The sequence below is a fragment of the Triticum aestivum genome, chromosome 3A (genome assembly GCF_018294505.1).
Source record: "Triticum aestivum cultivar Chinese Spring chromosome 3A, IWGSC CS RefSeq v2.1, whole genome shotgun sequence".
NCBI lineage: Eukaryota > Viridiplantae > Streptophyta > Magnoliopsida > Poales > Poaceae > Triticum > Triticum aestivum.
In genome coordinates this window covers 718,484-739,823 of record NC_057800.1, presented here as the reverse complement: position 1 = coordinate 739,823, position 21,340 = coordinate 718,484, and the positions used below count along the sequence as shown (strand labels likewise).

The following is a 21,340-nucleotide window of genomic DNA, read 5'->3' as shown; positions in this document are numbered from 1 at the left end:
CCCTTTCCTTCCTCCTTCCTCCCCCTTCCTTCTCTCCTAATCCAACTAGGGAAGGGGGGATCCTACTTCCGGTGGGATTAGGAATCCCCTTGGGGCGCGCCTAGTCCCCTCCCCCTCCTCCACTCCTTTATATACGGGGGAGGGGGGCACCCCATAGACACAGAAGTTGATCATTGATCTTTTAGCCGTGTGCGGTGCCCCCCTCCACCATAATCCACCCTGGTCATATCGTCGTAGTGCTTAGGCGAAGCCCTGCGCCGGTGGCTTCATCATCACCGTCATCACGCCGTCGTGCTGACGAAGCTCTTCCGTGACACTCTACTGGATCGTGAATTCGTGGGACGTCACCGAGCCGAACGTGTGCAGATCGCAGAGGTGTCGTACCTTCGATACTAGGATCGGTCGATCGTGAAGACGTACGACTACATCAACCGCATTGTCATAACGCTTCCGCTTACGGTCTACGAGAGTACGTGGACAATACTCTCCCCATCTGAATGTCTCTCTGCAAGCTTCTCATCCAAACACTTTAGGGAGAAAATCCTTGGAGGATAATTATTCAGAATACAATCTTTTCATATTATTTGAGGGGAAATATTTTCGGTCTATTTGTCATTTGTCATGGTAGTACAAAGAAGATCACAAGAAAAAAAAATACAATCAGGTCTGTAGACCATCTACCGACGACTACAAGCACCAGAGTGAGCCAAAGGGGCGCCGCGGTGAACACCCCTCGCTCACTGGAGCAGGACAAAACTTTGTTGTAGTAGACACTCGAAAAGTCATCGTACTAAGACCCCACAAGTGCAGTGCAACAGAACAACAGTTGTTGCGGACGAAGAGAAGTATAGATCGGAAGAATCCAACATGTAGACACATAACGAAGACTGAAGACAAGCACCAACCGAATCCCGCGAGATCTGCTGGAGACACATGTCCACAAGCCCACCAACGATGCTTCACGATCTCACCTTCCTGAACTGGACGCAAATGTTAAACGAACTCGAAAAAACGAAGCAACATCCCTCCCGGCGGCAAGGACCATGGCCGTAGGGCTACCGGGGACGAGGTGGACCAGCGGCGACGCCGACGGAGGGCAAAGAAACCCTAAGCTTTTTTTTGTGTGTGTTCTTATTAGGAGAGAAGGCGCGGCGCTGCGTCGAATAGATGCGTTTTGGACCATACAAAAACCATGTACTAGCTAGTATGGTTTTGAACGTACGCGTCATATATATGTTTCATTCCACTATCACATTATTTTGGTGTACAAGCATGGAGGCAAATCCCAGAGAAACATTACACAGATGCAACACTACATTTTCTCCCCTACTAAAGATAAAGAAGCGTACGTACATTTTCTTGTCTCAGATATTACTTGTATACTACTTCCTCCGTTTCAAAATAGATGACTCAACTTTGTACTAACTTTAAGATCTAGAGCGGAAGCAGGCTTGGAGTGTAGGCGGTGATGTTGAAGTCACATACGTTATTTTTGTACTCAACTAGCGTGCCCGTATCCGGGTGGTGATAGCTGAGATGGTGGACATCGGCATAAAACCTGGAGGTAGTTTCTTGAGTCCGGCGATGACAGCGGCAGAGATGGCACGTCCCGCCATAGAGCAATATGGAGTCAGCATCCGCCGCCATTGGACGAAGGCCTCTGAAGCCTTGAAAAACGGGGTACCCGACGATGACGTGATGACGCTCCCACCGTGGACCTCCTCTTTGTTCATCGTCATCCATGCCGTGGCACACCCACAGCTCGTACGACTCGTCGACTTGGTCGGGCACAAACTCTTGGGGCACGCACAGGCACAGCTCGCCGGACAGCTCCGATAAGGTGGTCGCCTGATAGTCGATCCTCCGGCGGCAGGGCGGGGGCGGCGTGACGCCGAACGACTCGTCGTCCAGCCTGAAGCGCATGAACCCAGGGGCGACCGTTGTCGCGTCTTGGAACAGCGACTCGTCGATGGTCCAGAACAAGGAGCCCTTGAAGAAGGTGGCTGTTCGACCCGGCATGACGGGGTACGGCGGTGGCGTCGACGTCTCACGCCAGTGCCAGTAGTGTGGTGGTTGCGTTGGGATTCGGACGGTCAGCACCTCCATCCCGAAGGTGTAGCGGCCGGAGGGCTTGTCCGACGAGCGGTAGGAGAAGCGAGCGACCTTGTAGGCGTTGGAGCGAGGGTCAAGGCCGAGGCCCAAGGCCTGGTGGCCTATAGCACGCGGCCTGCCGACGACGTGAGGGCGGTGCAGGCTCGGGGGCAGCGTGACGGCGCGCCGCGTGGCCGGGTTGAGCAGGTGCACCGCCGAGTAGGCGGGCACCAGGACCAGGCCGTCGCAGTGCGCCAGGTCGTGCGCCGCCACCTCCCATGGACCGGCGGCAGCGCGGGGGAGGAAGGAAGGGCCCGACATGGCGTGCACGAGGGTGGCCTCCTCCTTCTGGCTCTCCCCCCACAGCCACAGGTATAAGCCTCCGGTGGTCACCTCCCCTGGTAAAGTCTTCACGATCTGCGGCGAGATGAGCAGGCAAGGTCTCTGACGGCGGAGGTGCGCGCCATGTCTTGATAGATAGCGAACACGTTGAAGTGTAGTCTTGATGTGTTGCATCAAAGACCATATATGAAACTGCGGAAGTGAGCGGTTTATTCATCTTTACTTGTCATTATTTTTCTCGTTGTGGTGCACCTACCACTTTTCATGTAATCTTAGAGCCATCGAGCAGGGAATGAATGCAATGGGTCTGTTTTAAGTCATTCTGGTCCGAGGCATGCATGGTACCAAAAATTTGAGGCATGACTGATGTAGTGTGAATTTCAATGTTTACTCCATTTAACAGTGACATATCATGTGGTTGGGTCTCTATCGACAGGCACACATGGCATGTCATGTCGTAATTTTCCTTCTCGCCCCCACCCCAACATGTAGAATGACTTATTAGGTAGAGACGAATTTTTCTGACGATCGTGACGTATATGTACGCACCTCTTTCTTCACTTGTGTGGAGACCTTAGCGCATGCATGGTGCCCCAACCAAACATGTCATAGCTAGATATATATACATCAGATGCCTGGCTATGACATGTACATTGAGCCATATATGTGTGTATGCCAGGAAAAAAAGTGAACTCTCATGATTTTGGGCACAACTACACATGTGTGAATAATCTTAGAGCAAGTGAGGAGGCGAGAGATGATAGTAGTGATGTTATTTCCTCGAAAGAGGACAAAGAACTTATGGTAGTAGGTATTGTTCAATTGTATAGAAAAAATGGTGCAAACCCACAGATTTGCTAAACGGGAAATCTACGCTACCCTACCCAGCTATTGTGTTGGGGAGCCAAGTCGCTAGATGATTACTTGCAAAGCCCAACCGAACCTCGTTGGCTTGTTTCCAATCATGATCCCCCAACACTCTGTTAGTGCCACATATCATCTACAATCAATGCATCTTGCAATTCTCCATGTCTCCCAATCCTACATACTATCCATGATTTGCAATGATACATCGTGATTAATTTGTGTCATAGACTTAACTTATGTGGATGCTAATACATTCACATGTCTACAATTCTATGACACACTTGGTGCATCCTGAGCTCTCCTCACAAATATAATACGTGCTAGCTTTTGAGGGTCCAAAAGAGATGGTAGAGAACACTTGTGATAGATGACGGGCATGGTTGAAGTGTAGTCTTGATGTGTTGCATCAGAGACCTTATATGAAATTGTGGGAGTGAGCGGTTTATTGATCTTTACCTCTCACCATTTTCTCTCTCTGCGGTGCACCTACCACTTTGCATGTAATATTGGAGCCATCGAGCAGGGAATGAATGCAATGGGTTTGTTTTAAGTCATTCTCATCCCGAGGCATGGTACGAGAAATTTGAGGCAGCTGCTAAGGATTAGTGGCACATCATGCATGACCATCACATGACAAGCTACATGGTACTCCATCTGTTTCAAAATATGAGACATACTATTTTAAGAATCAAAACATTATTAAATGTTCTTCCATGTCTTTTTGGTGCATACTGTAGATTATATTGAATAACCCTTTAATTACTCATTGTTCGTTATGATAATCCAGTTAGGGACCTAGTTATCCTTTCGCTATCATCCTGAGCACGGTAAGCCATGTCATTCTGTGACTGGCAATCAATATGGAATAGATTCACGAAAGTGAAGTTTTGATCGAGTACAATAGAGGCATATTGGAAGCTGAGTTTGGCATGTCATGGGGCAAACATCAATCCTTGTATACAATTGCATGATTGATGAAGAGTGGATTGCAATTTTTACGCCATGTAACAAATATTCATCCGGGTTACCCCATTTTATGAGTGTTCTGTCAGTTATATTATCCCATTCATCGATCTATCATGTAGTTGGGTCTTTATCGCTAGGCGCATGTGGCATATCATGTTGTACTTTTCCTTCTCGCTCCCCCCTCCACACCCAACTTGTAGAATGGCTTATTAGCTAGAGATGGGTTTTTCCTTTCACACAATCGCGGTTCAACATGCATACCTCCTTCTTCATGTCACACAACTAATTGTTCATTGCTTCCACTTCATTCTTCTTTACCAAATTTCTTTCAGGTGTTGCATCGTACTAGACATGGCTCCATCGATGCTTTTTCCGGCAAAAGAACTGCCAAAAAAAACTATCGACAACCAATTTTTTTAAAAGGGGTAAAAGTTGGTGATTTTTTTGTTAAATGGGGCAATGTTCCGGCGTGCCTCCCCGGTGAGGCTGCTGTTCAAAGTGCGAGTCTGCTTGGAGGGAGTGCCGGAGTACACATGGGACGTGGACTCCGTGGCCTCGCTGTTTGATCCCTCCATGCTTATTGATGGGATTGATGAGGAGGTGAGGATGGAGAAGGAGACTGGCTGCCTGCGCCTTTAGGTGTGGATGGATGCTGTAGAGAAGCTCAAAACCAGGGGTATTCTGCAACTAGAAGAGCCTCAGGAGTTGGCTTCGCTGGGAGCTCAACATCTTCGAGGACGCGGCACCGTGCTGGGAAAGGTGGGCATGCTTTGATAGATGTGCCGGGGGGGGGGACCTGCCAATCTCCCTCGACCACCGCTGCCGTGTACTAAAACTAGCACAAATTCAGCTTTTACATATTTGAGAAAGCGTCCTATAAATTTTGATCATAGTCCACTCTGATAGATGTAGTGCGAATTTACAAACCCTAATGCAGAAAATCTTCATCCACGTGATACATATAAACAAAAAGAATAAGACAAATTACATAGTACATTTTTGTGTGAAGTTTAAGATCGATGTGATCAGTGCTTTGATCCAAATTACTGATAGTTATGCCATATTTGTTTGCATCCATCGCCTACATGTCCGATGGCTACGGAACGCAAGGAATTCCATCTCCAAATACTTTGCTGCTCTCTTGGATAATGTTCTCCTTGGCCTTAGCCTTCATAGGGCCTAAATGATTTTTGGAGGTTGAGGCCAAAAATCTCATTCCAGCTGGGACCCTACTCGAGCCTTTATTATAACTAGGCAGCAACAAAAATGTAGAGGCCTAGTACAAGGGTCTCTCCCCCCATTCCTCCTTCTCGAGTCGGTAGCGTGGATGAATAATTCTAGAGCGTGTCATTTCCTTCTCCTCCATTGGACGGTTTCTCCACTTCTGGACTCCCTCGGCACCGCTGATTGCTCCTAAACCTTTGCAAATAGGCTGCGTACCTCTTCGGCCCCTCCTAAACCTTTGCGATTATCCCACCCACTTCTCCGACCCCCTCATTCCCTCACTACCACTATCGAGTGCTCCCAAAGGCTCAAACCTTTGTAAGCACCCCAAATCCGATGCCCTCTGATACCCGAGATGGCAACATTGTTGCTCCTTTAGTCGACTACGGAAAAGCTCCTCCATGCCTACATCCTTGCTCCTTCCGAGACCGAGAGTGTATCATGTCTCTGCATTTGCGTGCGCTGCATGGACATGAGGCGCGATCCAAGATTCACTCCGTTGCTAGCATCAGTGGGAGCATGAATATATAGTTGATGCAGGGCGGAACAGTGATCAGCAGCAACACGACATGGCAAGACGATGGGAAAAAGCATCACACTAATAATAAATGCGCCCCATGTATAAATAATTTACTCAAATAAAAAAAATGATGCATATGATAAATTGGGCCATTGCAAGAGTTAGAGTCGGTTTTTGGGGCGGGCTATCCATAATGTTGAAGATTTTCTCTTTTTTTTTGAGGGAATGCTGAAGATTCTCTAATGACAAATTAAATTGGCAGATCTAAGATATGATTCTCTTATTCTATATAAGGTAATGAAATCACAATATCCACACAAATATTAATCATATCCTTCCTTGTAAAAAAGGAGGATTCTTTAGCTACCAGTAATAATTCTTGCAAGAGGAGGATGGGAAATGGGCAATGTGTCAGTGTCACTGGGGGCAAATCCGTCAATTCCTCGCCCACCGCTGCCGTGGACTACCCCACGCATCACCATCACCGGCCACCGGCCCCCGGGAGGCCTCTAGTCAACTCCGCCTCCGCCGCCGCGTCCCCGGCGACCACCGCCCCCGAAATGCCGCACCCTTCTCTGCTGCGCCGTCTCCTCACCCGGCGCCGCGTGGTCCTCGCCTGCGCCGCCGTCACCGTGCTCGCGGCGGCCGCGGCTCTGCTTCTGGCTGCTCCGACCACCGAGGTCCCCGGCCGCGCCTTGCTCGTAGCTGGCGCCCGCCTCCACCCCAGGCCCCGCGAGGAGCCCCGTGCCGCCGCGGCGGGGCGCTCCCCGGACGACGCCCCCTCGCTGCCGCCGCCCCCTCCCCTCAAGGCCAAGGTGCGTGCCGAGCTTCCGTCGCAGAGATTAATTTTGTACTCCCCAAGTCCATGATGCAGATTGCAAAAAGCACATATCTGAAATTATGACTTCTCGGTTGAAATGCTGACTGCCGTTACTGTTCTCGGTTGAAATTGAAATGCAGTCAAATCTGGTTTATGTTACCTGCATAACTCTTGCTGAACATTTGTGCGTTCTAAACATATAATCTTTAATTATGAGCTGAAATGCAGCATCACTGCAATGCTGGACTTTGGGTGAATTGAACTGAACATATATGTGGGATAGGTGAATGTGATACAATTGGATGGATCTAAGAGCGCAAAATGCGCCTGTTTTGTTTCGCAGGCTGGTTTGCCATCTAAGATTTCACTGGCCCTTTCCATGTTTTCGGCGCCAGTGCCCTCGCCGGCAGAGAATTTTGATGATGGGTCAGCAGAGGAACCCGAGCATCCCGATATGAAGGTATTTGTATTTCTCTCTGCAAACTTTTGCTTCTCTTATTAGGGTAAGACGAGACAGTGCTGGTTTTGTCGTGCTCCGCGTTGTCCAGTTACACTTATGCATAGGTTTATATACCGTATTCTGTTGGATATACATATGCTGATGTACAATAGGAAGGTTTCCATGCTGTGCTATGTTTTTTATACGCGTAGAATATCCGTATGTCTTATTACAGCCTCTAATTAAAGGTTACTGATTCGCTAGGAAAATCCACTGAAGGAATCGGCCCCTTTTCTCCAGGAGGTACATATCTAGTGCTGGGTAGACTTTTTTTTAGCAATTGAAACTTCTAATTTTAACCTTTGCTATTGTGAAGCCCATTTCCAGTGGTCCTCCTACAAGGAGGTCTGACGTCAGCGAAGACCTTGACGAGAGTGGAAATGCAGAACCGCCTCCAAGGCCAGAGGTTAGGGTTAGGGATTTACCCCTCGTGTGGTACAATTTCTATATTCGGCATCTGGAGTCAACATGGTAAAAATATTTGTCGATTTAGCAGATACCGCTTTGGTCAACAAAGGCAGATGAAGAGCTTAGATATGCAAAGAAAGAGATTGCCGATGCGCCATTGGTAGTTGGTGACCCTGATTTGTATGCACCTCTGTTCAGGAACATATCTGTCTTTAGGAGGTAAGGCGCTGGTTTGCCTTCATATTATCTAACTGTCCAGTTCTATGTAGGCAACTTTCTCGTTCTGTCATTTTGCCCGTAAAATGAAATAGTGTTTAATTTTCTTCAGTTCAGTAGATGGTTTTATTAAATTACTTTCAACTTATGCTTGTAGGAGTTATGAACTGATGGAGAGGCTTCTTAAGGTTTTCATATACCATGATGGAGCAAAACCCATTTTTCATTCTCCAGAGTTGAAAGGCATTTATGCGTCCGAGGGGTGGTTTATGAAACTTATGGAGGCAGATCAGAATTTTGTTGTCAGGGATCCAAACAGAGCGCACCTGTTCTATCTGCCGTATAGCGCTCGACAGCTGGAGCATACTCTTTATGTGCCTGGATCAAATACGCTCGATCCACTTTCTATATTTGTGAAAAACTACATAGATATGATCTCTGCTAAGTTTCCGCATTGGAATAGGACGAAAGGCGCTGATCATTTTTTCGTCGCTTGCCATGACTGGGTATGTTTCTTCGCCTACCTGCATATTTGAATATTTGAGTAACCATTGGTCATGACACAAATTGTACACTGTGTTTTAGTCAATTGTTGTAAAACAGATGCTTGCATACAAAACTGTATTCTGTAAATACTGACTTGAGGTCTTTTTTGCAGGGACCTTATACGACCAAATTACATGACGAACTGCGGAAAAACACCATCAAAGCTCTCTGTAACGCAGATGTTTCAGAAGGAGTTTTCATCCGCGGAAGAGACGTGTCCCTTCCAGAAACATACCTCAAGTCTGCAAGGAGACCTGTGAGAGATATCGGTGGAAAGCCAGCGGCAGAGAGATCTATCCTGGCCTTCTTTGCAGGGCAGATGCATGGCCGTGTTCGGCCCGTCCTTGTCAAGCACTGGGGAGGCAAGGACGCGGACATGCGGATATACACCCGGATCCCACGCCAAATCACTCGGCGGATGAACTATGCCAAGCACATGAAGTCGAGCAAGTACTGCATCTGTCCAATGGGGTACGAGGTGAACAGCCCGCGGATCGTGGAGGCGATCTACTACGAGTGCGTCCCGGTGATCATCGCCGACAACTTTGTGCTCCCGTTCGACGACGCGCTTGACTGGAGTGCGTTCTCCGTGGTGGTGGCAGAGAAAGACGTGCCCAGGCTGAAGGAGATCCTGCTGGCGATCCCGGAGAGCAGGTACATAACCATGAGGTCCAATGTGAAGAAGGTGCAGAGGCACTTTCTGTGGCACACGAAGCCCGTCAAGTACGACATCTTCCACATGATCCTGCACTCGGTTTGGTTCAGCAGGGTGCACCAAGTAGAGCAGTAGCAGTGTAGCACTAGCTATAGCCATCATCAGCCTTTACTTAGGTACGGTCTCTAGTCTGAAGGAAGCAAATGGAAGGAGGTGATGTAACCTGACCCCGATAGGACGCTAGTAGTATTCTAATTGTAACCTCATATCTTCTGCTTTGCAAAGAAAAAAGGAGAGGAAATTACTGAATGTGGCGACAGAACATTTACATGTGCATGGGTCGAATCACCTAACACAGACAGAGACATATGACCTTGACATTGTTACTGATATGATAATTGGTCCTGGCATATGACCTTGACCTTGACATTGTGCATTAGCTCTAAAGTTTCTCTCTTTCACGGTGAGACAAGGGACCGGTTTGCATCCACACTAGCTGGGAAAACATTTTTTGCTGTTGTTGAGGTGAACAATGACAGTCACTCTTGATTGCACATTTTGTTCTTGTAAAATGGAAGTAGTGACTGCACATTTTGGATGGATGTTCAACGGTTTGTTAGTAGTTTGTTGGAAGTGATTCGTCTAGGTGAAGATCTCTCCTTTTACTTGAAGCAGTAGAAAGATCCACTAAATTTCACAGTCCAGCACAACAACTTTAAACTGGGCCTAAGGCCGCCTAACCAAAATTTGATTATCTTCATTTGGGCTAACATTATTTTTTTGCTATTGTTCTATAATACTTCCTCTAAACTAATATAGGAGCGTTTAGATTACTACTTTTGTATTCTAAACGCTCTTATATTAGTTTACGGAGGGAGTAGATTACAATTCATCTGAGCACAGCACGGTTCAGGAACAAAGATATAAAAATGTCCGTTTCTTTTGATTGGAGATTTCTTTTCCTGTTTTTTGGACATGCTGTAGAAGAATGCATTTATCAATTTGGATTTTTTGGCCTCCCTTTTGATATGTTCTGTAGTTTCTTTTGTTTGGAGGAGTTTTTTTTTTCTGTTTCTTGAGACACTGTCATTTGCAAACAATACTAAAATTCAGGAACTGAGACTGCTTCATTTGTTAAGGGTTGATATGTCCTGGTTTCTTGTATGTTCCCTCAACATTTAAGTGACCTCAAACAATACTGCAATTCATTTATATATGCAACTCAACAAATACTGTTGGAGATATAGACATCGTAGTTTTATATGATCTTATGCGCCTAAAAGTAGCCATCCTGTATGGGGCGCTCACATTCCCCTAACGGAGTTCCAATGTGGGTCGACCCACATAGGTTTATTGCACGGGTTTTGGGAACCATTTAGAAAGTTCCATCGTTTTATAGGCCGGTGTTCTATTCATTTTTATTCTTTGTTTTTTTTCTCATTTATGCCATTTGTCGTGTCTCACTACTCAGTTTTACCACTAGGAATTTCAACTGCTTAAAAATGCCATCGCTTCGTTAGACACATGCTCAAAAATGCTACTGGGCACCATTATTGTGATCTTAAATCTCTTTTGCCATGTTATAATGACATAAATACCTATGAACCAATATGCCAGTTCTCCCTCTATCTCACTACAATAAAGCGTGAGGCCCACTTGTTCCGAACAGCGTTCTCCTTTTCCGGTAAAATTATTCGCTTGGTTACTCCTGACAAGTGGGACCACACTTATCATTGTGAAATAGAGAGAATTGACATGTTGGTCTAGGCTTATTTTTGTCATATAACATGGTCAACGGGTTTCACGTGAAAATAACAATGTCTAATGGCATTTTTTAGCAAACATCTAACGGAATGATGGCATTATTGAGATATCTAATGGCATTTTTGAGCAAGCATCTCACGAATCAATGGCATTTTTGAGTAGTTGTAACTTCTAATGGCAAAACTGAGTAGTGGGACACAAATAGTGGCATAAATGATAAAAACTTTAGTTTATTTATTCTTATTCGTTTTCCAGTTTTCACTACTTAGATAATAACTTTTTTTTAAATGTGAACATTTTAGAAATTTGGAAAAATATATTTTAAATAAATAAAAAAATTAAACCCGCAATTTTTTCCAGAACCATGAACATTTTCTCAAATTTGTGTTTTTTAGGAATTGTATGTTTTTTCCGAATTCATGAACATTTTTTAAATTCATGAATTTTATTTCAAATTTACTTTTTTTGTCATTCATTATTATTATTTTCCAAATTCGGGATTTTTATTTACCGTACTCTTCCTGCTCCTCTGTGTGTGTAGTCGGCTAGTCGTTGTGACACGGTTGATTACTTGACGGTGGCGAGCTGGGCTGTCCTTGGGTGGCGCTACTGTCAGGTTGGGAGAGCTAGTGAAGACAACGCGTGGGGGAGTACGGCGACAAGATCGTGAGCCGGGATCCAAAAGGAAATCTACTTCCTCCGTAAACTAATATAAGAGTGTTTAGATTACTAAAATAGTGATCTAAACGCTTTTATATTAGTTTACAGAGAGAGTAGAAAGCAGGGAGAGATTTTTAGGGCGTAGAAAAGGCAGAAATAAATCACGATAAGAAAGAGAAGCACACCGTCCGTGATTGACATGAATTGATTGTGTTATGATATAAGAGATTGATTACCGTACGTGAAATACAATGTTATCCAGATTGATTACTGTCCATGATTGCACATTGTTGTATTAGGAAAGTTGCGCATATCAATCAATTGTAGAGCTAATGAAAATAATAAATATCATAGTGCAAGGGATTAGCGATATCTTATTGAGAAATATATAATTTTGTTTTGGAAAATCTGTGATTAACACGAATTGATTGCGTTACGATAAAAGAGATTGATTACCGTACGTGAAATACAATGTTACCAAAGATTGATTACCATTCGTGATTGCACATGGTTGTATTAGGAAAGTTGTGATTATCAATCAATTGTAGAGATAACGATAATAATAAATGACATAGTGCGCGGAATTAGCGATATGTTGTTGAGAAATATCTGATTTTGTTTGGAAAAAATCAGTGATTGACATGAACTGATTGCTTTATGATAAAAGAGATTGATTGCCATACGTGAAATACATTGTCACCAAAGATTGATTACCGTCCGTGATTGCACATTGTTGTATTACGAAAATTGTGATTATCAATTAATTGTACCGATAATGATAATAATAAATGACATGGCGCGCGGGATTAGCGATTTGTTTTTGACTATCTGATTTTGTTTTGGAAGGTTATTGAGAAAACTTGATGTCTATCTTTTAGCAAGATGATTTCACATATATTGTGTGATTTCTGAATTCTGAATTACCTATTATTTACGTGATTGAATTAAATCAGCATCTGCCAAAGCAAGCATGAAGGAAGATCTCCCATTTTATGGGATTTGTTTTTTTTAATGAGGGAGAAAAATGTAGTGGGAGAAGGTGGTTGGAGGTGAAGCGAAAATAAACCGGTGAGGCGAAAATAAACCTGGATACCGGGCTACCAACTCCCTGTTTAGGAGTAGAGGTTCTCCACCGATTATTGAACCATATAACAAACACATCAAGCTTTCCGCAAAATGGAGGGCATGTGGAGCCATTTCTCCAGCAGGTCTTTCAAGATCCAGTTGGTTTAGGTTTTCAATGGGTCCATCTGGATCCAACCGGCCCATGGTCGATCTTCAGAGTTTCTACATGCCCTTATCAGTGATTTTTTTTCTTCACTAGGGAGGCGATTTGCTTCAATGATCACGGGCGCCAGCATCTTTGTCTACATCGATGACTCCCTAGCTACTGCTTCTACAAGCTCTTGGGTTTCCCAAAATTTACTCCGCACAAGCGGAGCCATAGAGGTGACAACAAGCTATGCTAACGACGTGTCGCTGTTAGATCCAGGAGGAAGAACGCTTTGGCAACCAAAATTGTGAACCTATTTTTCTTAGGTCTTTTCGCAAAAAAAAAACATGGAAAAATATAAGGTATTAGACTTGTGCAAAAGGTAGAGGAGAAAGCTCGACCTCATCAAAGATGCACATCTTATCCTACAGTGAAGGAACGAATAAAGGAACACACATCTGCAGCTGTATATATGCGATAAGGTTGGATGGGCTAGTGTGGTTGCATTGGGACGAGAGTGGGGTGCATTTGGTTGAGCTGTGTACTCGATAGAATCTGTTGTTTTCTTCTCCCATAATTTTTTTTGGTTGTGCTCAACTTATTTTGTGGAGTAACCTGTTATGTTTGACTTAGACAAGGAGGGAGATTTGCATGAGCGCCAACCTCACTGGGCACCGATGCACGGCAACTACTCAAGATCCAAGCACATCGCATGTCAATTCGACCATATTACCGTCGGGGAATGTTGGATGCTTCGTACATCTCTTTTCTAAATATATACTCCCTCCGTTCCTAAATGTAAGTCTTTGGAGAGATTCCACTATGGACCACATACGGAGCAAAATGAATGAATCTAAACTTTAAAATGCAGCTATATACATCCGTATGTGGTTCATAGTGAAATCTCTAGAAAGACTTACATTTAGGAACGGAGGGAGTACTTGGTGCCCATATGTTTTGAGATTTAACTTTAACCAAAGATTATATCAATAATATCAAGTCATGACAATTTTTTTTTGTTGTATTCCAATTGATTAATATTTTGTACCATCGGTCTAATTATTGGTTAAAGGTGAATCTTTGTGGACTATATCTAAAAGAGGGAGCACAACAGATAAGCAATGGCCAAACTATTTGAAACCACCACATGGCAATAATGCGTCTTTTTCTTTAAAACCAATCATACACCAAAAAAGCAAGCTGTTTAGCACATATGCCTTACTGTCATTCTATAGTGCGAGGAACAATTGAAAAAGAAGTAAGCATCTCTCACATGATATCATTCGATGTGTCGGGCTGGGGGCAATGAACTATACTAGTTGCTATATGTACTGACCATTTGTTCATTCCTCAAAACAACAAATCTTGTGGCCTTTGCAAGCAAGCTAGGCGCCTCACGTATTATATGGCAATCAACAAACTGCTCGTTTACAACGTCTAGATAGGCGCCTCCCGTATTTGCAATCTCCATGGGCCACCACCAGGTAATTTGAGCTCGTTATAACATTATTTGTTAAGACTTACTTATTTTTTCTCTCCTCTGCATTGTTTGTATAAAAGGATTAACTAACACAAACCTGTCACTAAACTTATCTAAAGCACCTAACAAAATCAAATAAACTGTCAATTAAGCTCTTAGTCCTACCACGAATAAAATCATGACCATTGAATTTCATTACTATGTTGTTGTGTCATGCCCACACGTTAGGCACTGCACATGAGCCCAAAGGGACTGCAAAAATTAAGCAAAGTTCAGTGTGCTGAATTCCCACAAGCAATATAATATATAGAAAGAACAAAAAAAATTACACTCTGACAACCATCACTCGATAAACACCTATAGATGGCTGATGTAGACAAGAGAAAGGAATTGACAACCATCACTCGATCCATAAACACCTATAGATAACTGATGTAGATAAGAAGTGGAAAAGTAGAGCCAAATTTGTAACTAATGTAGATAAGAGAAAGGAATTGTCTCAACAAAAAGAATTACTAAATTAATGCTTTCCAACTAGTGGAAGAGATCAAATTATCGAATAGAGAGAAGAAACCATCATCCCTGCAGTAGAGGTTACTGCCGAAATTCGAGATCATTGTCGTGAAAGGCGGATGGTGGGAGGTGGTAATCTATCAAGAGTCATCCCTTAAGTCCGGGTAGTTAGTGGTTCTTGGCGAGGTGCTTCCTTCCACTGAATGTCCTTGTATTTTCAGATCAATACTTCCTTAATATATGAACTCGCAGATGTCCTGTGGGTTCTTGCAACTTTATTGTGTAGCTTGAGCTACATGGTACCCCTTGTCTTAGCCATTCATTTTTGTATCGTGATCCGTGTAGGCACATTTGTCATTTTTGTTTCTCCCAGACGAAACAATGTATAAATTTCAAACTTTGCAGGACAACAAAACATTCTAATTACTATGCGGGAAAAACTTTCAGATTTTTTCATGCATTTAAAATGCTAAAACTTATTTTTTTAATCATAAAAATCCTCATTTTGTATACTTATATTGGTCCAAAAAATCTGAAACTTTTTTCACACATTGAAGTTGTAAAGTTTGTTTGATCTGCAAAGTTTGAAGTCCATATGTTCTTTCATTTGAGAGAAACAAAAAAGAGAAATCTTCTTGTTGCAAGTTAGTTGAAGAGTACGGATCTCGACGCAATGTTGAAGGGCTGAAGATAAGAGGTTCCATGTAGCTCGACCTACAGAGGAACTTTGCCAACTTTATTTTCCTAAATATGACATTGTATCCAACACATGCATGATGTTGGAAATAGATAACGACTGAACTTTACTATAGGCCATCATGACGTTGTTTTAATGTTTTCACATGTCAATGTCCAAGCTAATAGTTTTCAACGCCTTTGTAAACATTGTAAATATGATGGCCATGCAAATGCGTGTGCGGTCGGTCTAGTTAAGTGCTAACTGTATCAAATGTGGTGACAACCAGACACTCATGGAGGGAGAAGATACATGCCCATATGACGCCTTTTATGCGAGCAAGGAAGCAGAAACGTGGAGAAGCAATGCTCTGCTAACGGTGGATGCTATATTGGTGGTAATCATGGTTGGAATAGGTGCATATGGCCATCACTATCGCCACCGCCCCTTCACCCGCTTCCTCTATGATGGAGCCACGTCATTGTTCCTACCAATCATGTCATATGTTGTCTCTGGTATTGGTGGCACTTATATGACCGCCTTCACAAATGCTCATAGTGCAATCCTAGTCGGGGAGTGTCAGGCAGCCTTTACCACACGCCTAGTCATAGGATGGGCTTGCCTTGTTCAAATTGTTGCCATAAACATCAGCGTTGTAGTTGCCGGCGATGAGAGAGAAGGCCGAAACACTGGCCCTTCAGTGGTTCTGCTTGTCCAAGCAATGTGGACCTGTTACCTTGCGATCTACTACGCAGGATTAGATATAGATACATTTGGGTTTGTGTTCAAGACTTTTGCAGCCAGAATGTCTTCATTGTTGGGATTTCTTTACCTTGGGACATTTGTCATCATCTTCGCCAAAATGACCTTCAAGTTCCATGCGTTTTATAAAGTTCGGAGATCAATTGCTCTTGGACTCAACCCCCGTCTTGTTGTTGGATATATGGAGCAGCTGAATAATAGAAGTCAACCCAGTGAGCGTGCACCTCCTCCACTCCTGGTTATGGGTGAGGAGACTTCCCGGGTAAAGAAGCAACCTCGTGGTTACTGCTTTGTACGCATGTCCGAGGAAGCTAGGACAAACAACATGCTAGTGACCATCGACAAAATTTGGCTATTAGAGGACATGCTTTTGGGGTCATCAACACGACTCAAAGATGTGTGCCTCTCCTTTACATTGTTCAAGTTACTGCGATGTAGATTTGCAAGGTACACTATTGCCGAGGCTGGTTTTCACAAGGTTAATAACTTTTTCTGGCGAGTGTTGCTAAAGGATGGTGACGACGAGAGGGTATTCAGGGTCATTGCGGACGAGCTTTCTTTTCTTTATGATTATTACTATTCATCTCTCTCAATCTCATATCCAAGTCGCCGGATGTCCATCTTGAGCATCATTATCTCCCTCCTAAGCATCGGTGGTTGTTTGTCTCTTATGTTTGCACTGCGTGGTTACTGGTCGTATGCGTCTCAGTTCGTGTGTGAGGTAAATTGCCCTGCAACACACGATAAGTTGGAGTACCTTGGTTTCGGGAATTATTATATTGATCATGTGCTAGTGCATTTACTTGCTGCACTGGTAGTGCTTACTGAAGCAAGGGACATCGCTTCTTACATCTGCTCTAATTGGACTAAAGTGGCCCTTATCTGCGGCTACGTGAAGCATGCTTCTTGGCAACAATCACGTGCCTGGCGAGGATGCGTCAGCCGTGTGTTGCAGTGCAGATGCAAGCTGTTTAAGATCTGGGAGGACAAAATGAACCAGTGCTCAATTCTCATGCTCCGCCCAGCGAAAACACCTTTGGCTTTTCTTGGGCGTCTCATCAATACACCGCAACGAAAGAAGAAGATACCAAGAGCGGTGAAGGCCTCTATCATCAACGCACTCAGAAGCTACGAGGAGAGTCGCCGAACCAATGGCATGGCATCTATGCCTAGGAGCTTGCAAGTTGGTGAGGAGCTCTGCTGGATGTTCGATGATGAAGGTACATGCGATACTATGCTTGTGTGCCACATCGCTACGAGCATCCTAGAAGTGAGATCACACCAACACCAGCCTTTTTCGAACCATAGGATTACTGCCACTCACTTATCACGATATTGTGCATATTTGGTGGCATACTCACCTGAGCTGCTCCCTGACGACGATGCTTGGTGCAAGAGCTTGTACGAGGCCGTCAAGAAGGACGCTGACCGTGCCCTCGCCGGTGGCATTCGGGCGTCAACGCCTGAAGCAGAGTACCACCAGTTGGTCGAGCTGCTCAGTACAAGGCCAATGCATGAGGTGCTTCAGAAGGGTGTGGAGCTTGGGAAGCGTTTGGCGGGGATGATTGAAAGAGAGGATACAATTTGGGAGGTTCTTGCGGGCTTTTGGTCAGAGATGATCCTCTATGTTGCTCCGTCGGAGAACATCAATGGGCACGCGGAGGCCATTGCCCGGGGTGGTGAGCTAATAACGCTCCTCTGGGCACTGCTCGCGCATGTCGGTATCGTCGGCAGGTCCCACAATGCCCCGGTCAGTGCTTCTGATGTTGTCTAAGTGTATGTTAATTCACTGTGTTGGCCTCGTTGTTTTACATTATTAATCACATAATAAATGTTTCCTAGACGTGTTTTTTTTTTTTTACAATCATCCACTTCCTCCCCCCGCGTCGTCCGCTCTCGGGCGACCCGGGGGTGAAACCCTAGGCGCCACCGGTCCCCCGCCTCCCCTTCTCCTCCTTCCCCGCCGCCGCCGGCAGCCATCGTCGGGCTTGCCCGCGCAGCGGTAGGCGGCGGCGGGGGCTTCCCCGCGCACCCGCCTCGACCTCTGGAGGGCCGGCCCCCCACCCCACATCGGGCGCCGCTGCCCGCTTTTCCTTGGTGGCCGCTGAGGCCGGCCCTTTGCAACGGCTGCCGCCAGCGTTGTCGCCCCGCGCCTGTCGCCGGGGACGGCTCCGCCCATCAGATCCGGCCGCCTTGGCCCTGGGATCGGAGCCATACTCCGATCTGGCGGCTGGTAGGCCGGGGTTCGCCGGATCCGCCCGGATCTGGCCGGCGTGGCCTTGCCTCGTCCTGCCCGGCTTGGATGTTCGCGGTGTGGTGCTCCCTGGTGGCGGTGGTGTGGGTCGTTCTCCATGTTTCGACGGGATGTGTGCGGTGGGTGGATGCCGGGGTGGCGGCCTCGGGCGGTGTGGACGGCGTTGCCTCTTCGGCGGGCGACGGTCATGGGTGCTGGTGGTCCGTGACTTCGGCCGTGCGGGCGGCGAGGTCTCGGTGGACGTCTACTACAGTGGGTCGGGGTGCCCCGTCACCCGGCGTGCCTGCTTCGATGAAGTCCAACGCTTTCTTCGGCTGCGTGCGCTCCCCTGGCCAGATCTTTGGCTGGGTGGATGGGATGGGGGCGGGACCGGGGGAAACCCTTGGCCGTCGGCGGAGGCCACGACAATGGCGGCGCCTTTGCTGGGCGTCGGTCCCCTTCTTGGAGGCCTTGTCGAGGTCCTCTCCCGTCTTTCATCGTGATCTTCCTTTGGGCGAAAGCTCTAGTTCCCCTTGCGGGCGACGGCGTCGTACCCTCGTCGCGCTCCTTCTTGAAGGCGTCGCCTGGGGTTTTCGGAAGCATGGTGGGCGCTTTGCGGTGCGTGCAAGGTGTTTGGCGGCGGCATTGTGTGCAGCGTTTCACCTATTCTCCGTCGGTCTTCGTCCTGTGGTAGCGCTCCTTCTGCTTGGAGATGGACTAGCGTAGATGGTGGTCGTCGTTTAGCGTCTTGATGGCGTCGATGGCGGAGGATCCTGCCAAGGTTGGCATCTCAATCTGCTCTGAAGATGGACCAGTGGAAGATGGCGGCGACGACACATGTGAGTGCGTCAGACCGGATTGTGCCCCGGACCCGGTATGTGGCTCGGTCGGGGCCTCAGGCTTTAGATGTTAGGCTTTGGTGAGAGGTCTGGGTATTTGGCCCAGCTTGCACCCCCTTCATCATATGGATAGGAGTAGCGGCAGATGTTGCCAAGATGACGGATTCAGGCATATTGTTGTATTACTTTGTAAGGTCCTCGAGAATAATCAATAAAATGGCCGTATGCATCTTCCAGATGCAGAGGCCGAGGGTCATCCTCCTTTTAAAAAAAGACGTGTGCTTTTCGGGGTGTTGCAGGTTTTCTTATGTAATGATTATTGTCTTTTTTTGGCCGAAATGTAATGATCATTTTCTCACCGTGTCACGTAGCGTATTGCTATCTTTTTTTCTAAAGAAACACTTGTGACTTTATTCATACTCATAACTATTACAGGTATACTTGGACCTAAGATTTAAGAAAATACAAAGTAAATCTTAAGATTTACGCGGTATCAACCTCTGCTCGAAGAAATACTCTAAAGATTTTGATAAACATGCTGCAATTGGACTGTAGCAAACGATCTTATCACTTTCTCACCGGCACGAACATTACCAATAATGATTTTTTGAAAAGCGACTTGAGCCGCCCACCTAAAAAGATGGAAAGCCTTGATTGATGAACGTACTTGGGCCGGAGATGATCCCCTAAAGGTGCACACCGTCGAATCATTATATATTCATCATGGTGTTGACGAAAGATGTCACCTCCACAATGCATCAAACCAACAAAATAAACTGGACACTACAACATAAACTCATCAAATCCGAATACCGGATCTGTGAGGACAGAAAACCTTCTACCTCATAGCAACGCCAAAATAAGGAAAGGAAATTTATTCTCAGAAAACTATAATGATCACTAGACGTTGGCGAAGAACATAGGGGTCTTGAAAATCTGAGATGCCCCACCTTTCAGCGCCAAGATAGCAGCCGAAGGCAGGGGGACCTACATTTCTCCGGTGGTGGCGACGACGGCGGCACGAGAAACCTTCACGCGTCTTTAATTACCTCATCGTTCACGTACTACTATCTTTTTACTTACACTGTGTACACTTTTTTTTGTGGTTCTACAATGGTCAATGGATTTGTCATTTGTATGTAGATGGGAGGCCCGTCCAGATTGCGCGACTAGATTTTGTCATATGGAACACCTATATATCGCGTGACACGCTGGCGAACGAGCAGCGTGCACTCGCTCCCCTCCCGCACGACCTATTGGACCCGCCCATGAGTGGGGATGGATGCCCACCTTATATATTTATATTTTTTCTGCATTTTGTTTTTTTCTTTTCTGTTTTTCCTTCTTTCAAAAAAATTCAAGATTTCAAAAAATACAAAAAGTATTACTAATTATCAAATATTTGTTAAAGAAATCACAAAATGTGTGTATATTCACAAAAAATGTTCATCACTTTGAAAATATGTTCGCATATTCAGAAAAAATGTTCATGATTTTGAACAAAATGTTTTTGTATTCTAGAATGTGTTCACGAATTCAAAAACTGTTCAAGAATTACTAAAAAATGTTCATAAAAACCAAATAAATATTCGTGAATTACCAAAAGTTCATCTATTAAAAAAATGTACACTGATTTAAAGAATGTTCATGATTCAAAGAATGTTCATCAAAACAAAAAAATGTCTGTGAATTTCCAAAATAATCGCCAATTATAAAAATGTTTGCTGATACAAAAAATGTTCACATGCTTCAAACAATGTTCACAAAATTTTAAAAAGTATTAATGAATTTTTCAGGAAAGTTAGTGTATTAATAAAATGTTCGAAAATTAGTAAAAAAATCATGAATTTGAAAATGGTTCATGATTTCACAAAATATTCATGAAACCACAAAAAATGTTCACAAACCTGAAAGATGTTTGGAAAAAATAAAAAGGAAAAAAAGAAAAGAAAAAAGAAACTTAAAAAAACCAAAATAAAAAAAAGGTCTAGCGAAGGTCTAGAACCTTCCCAAAGACGGTGGGGATAAAAAACAATATTGAGCCAG

The 21,340-nt window shown here is 44.9% G+C and overlaps 2 protein-coding genes across 2 annotated transcripts; both read left to right on the top strand.

Moving 5' to 3' along the window:
- The first annotated feature begins 6,441 nt into the window (after nt 1-6,441).
- Nucleotides 6,442-9,583, top strand: LOC123059740 (probable glycosyltransferase At3g07620). Its single transcript, XM_044482224.1, has 7 exons — nt 6,442-6,825; nt 7,174-7,290; nt 7,534-7,572; nt 7,646-7,735; nt 7,826-7,956; nt 8,111-8,459; nt 8,612-9,583. The coding sequence occupies exons 1-7, from the start codon at nt 6,571-6,573 to the stop codon at nt 9,287-9,289; spliced, it is 1,659 nt and encodes a 552-aa protein (XP_044338159.1). The 5' UTR covers nt 6,442-6,570; the 3' UTR covers nt 9,290-9,583.
- Nucleotides 9,584-14,131: 4,548 nt separating this feature from the next.
- Nucleotides 14,132-19,387, top strand: LOC123059739 (uncharacterized). Its single transcript, XM_044482223.1, has 2 exons — nt 14,132-14,275; nt 15,750-19,387. Exons 1-2 carry the CDS (start codon nt 14,261-14,263, stop codon nt 17,994-17,996), a joined length of 2,262 nt encoding a protein of 753 aa, XP_044338158.1. The 5' UTR covers nt 14,132-14,260; the 3' UTR covers nt 17,997-19,387.
- Nucleotides 19,388-21,340: the final 1,953 nt, after the last annotated feature.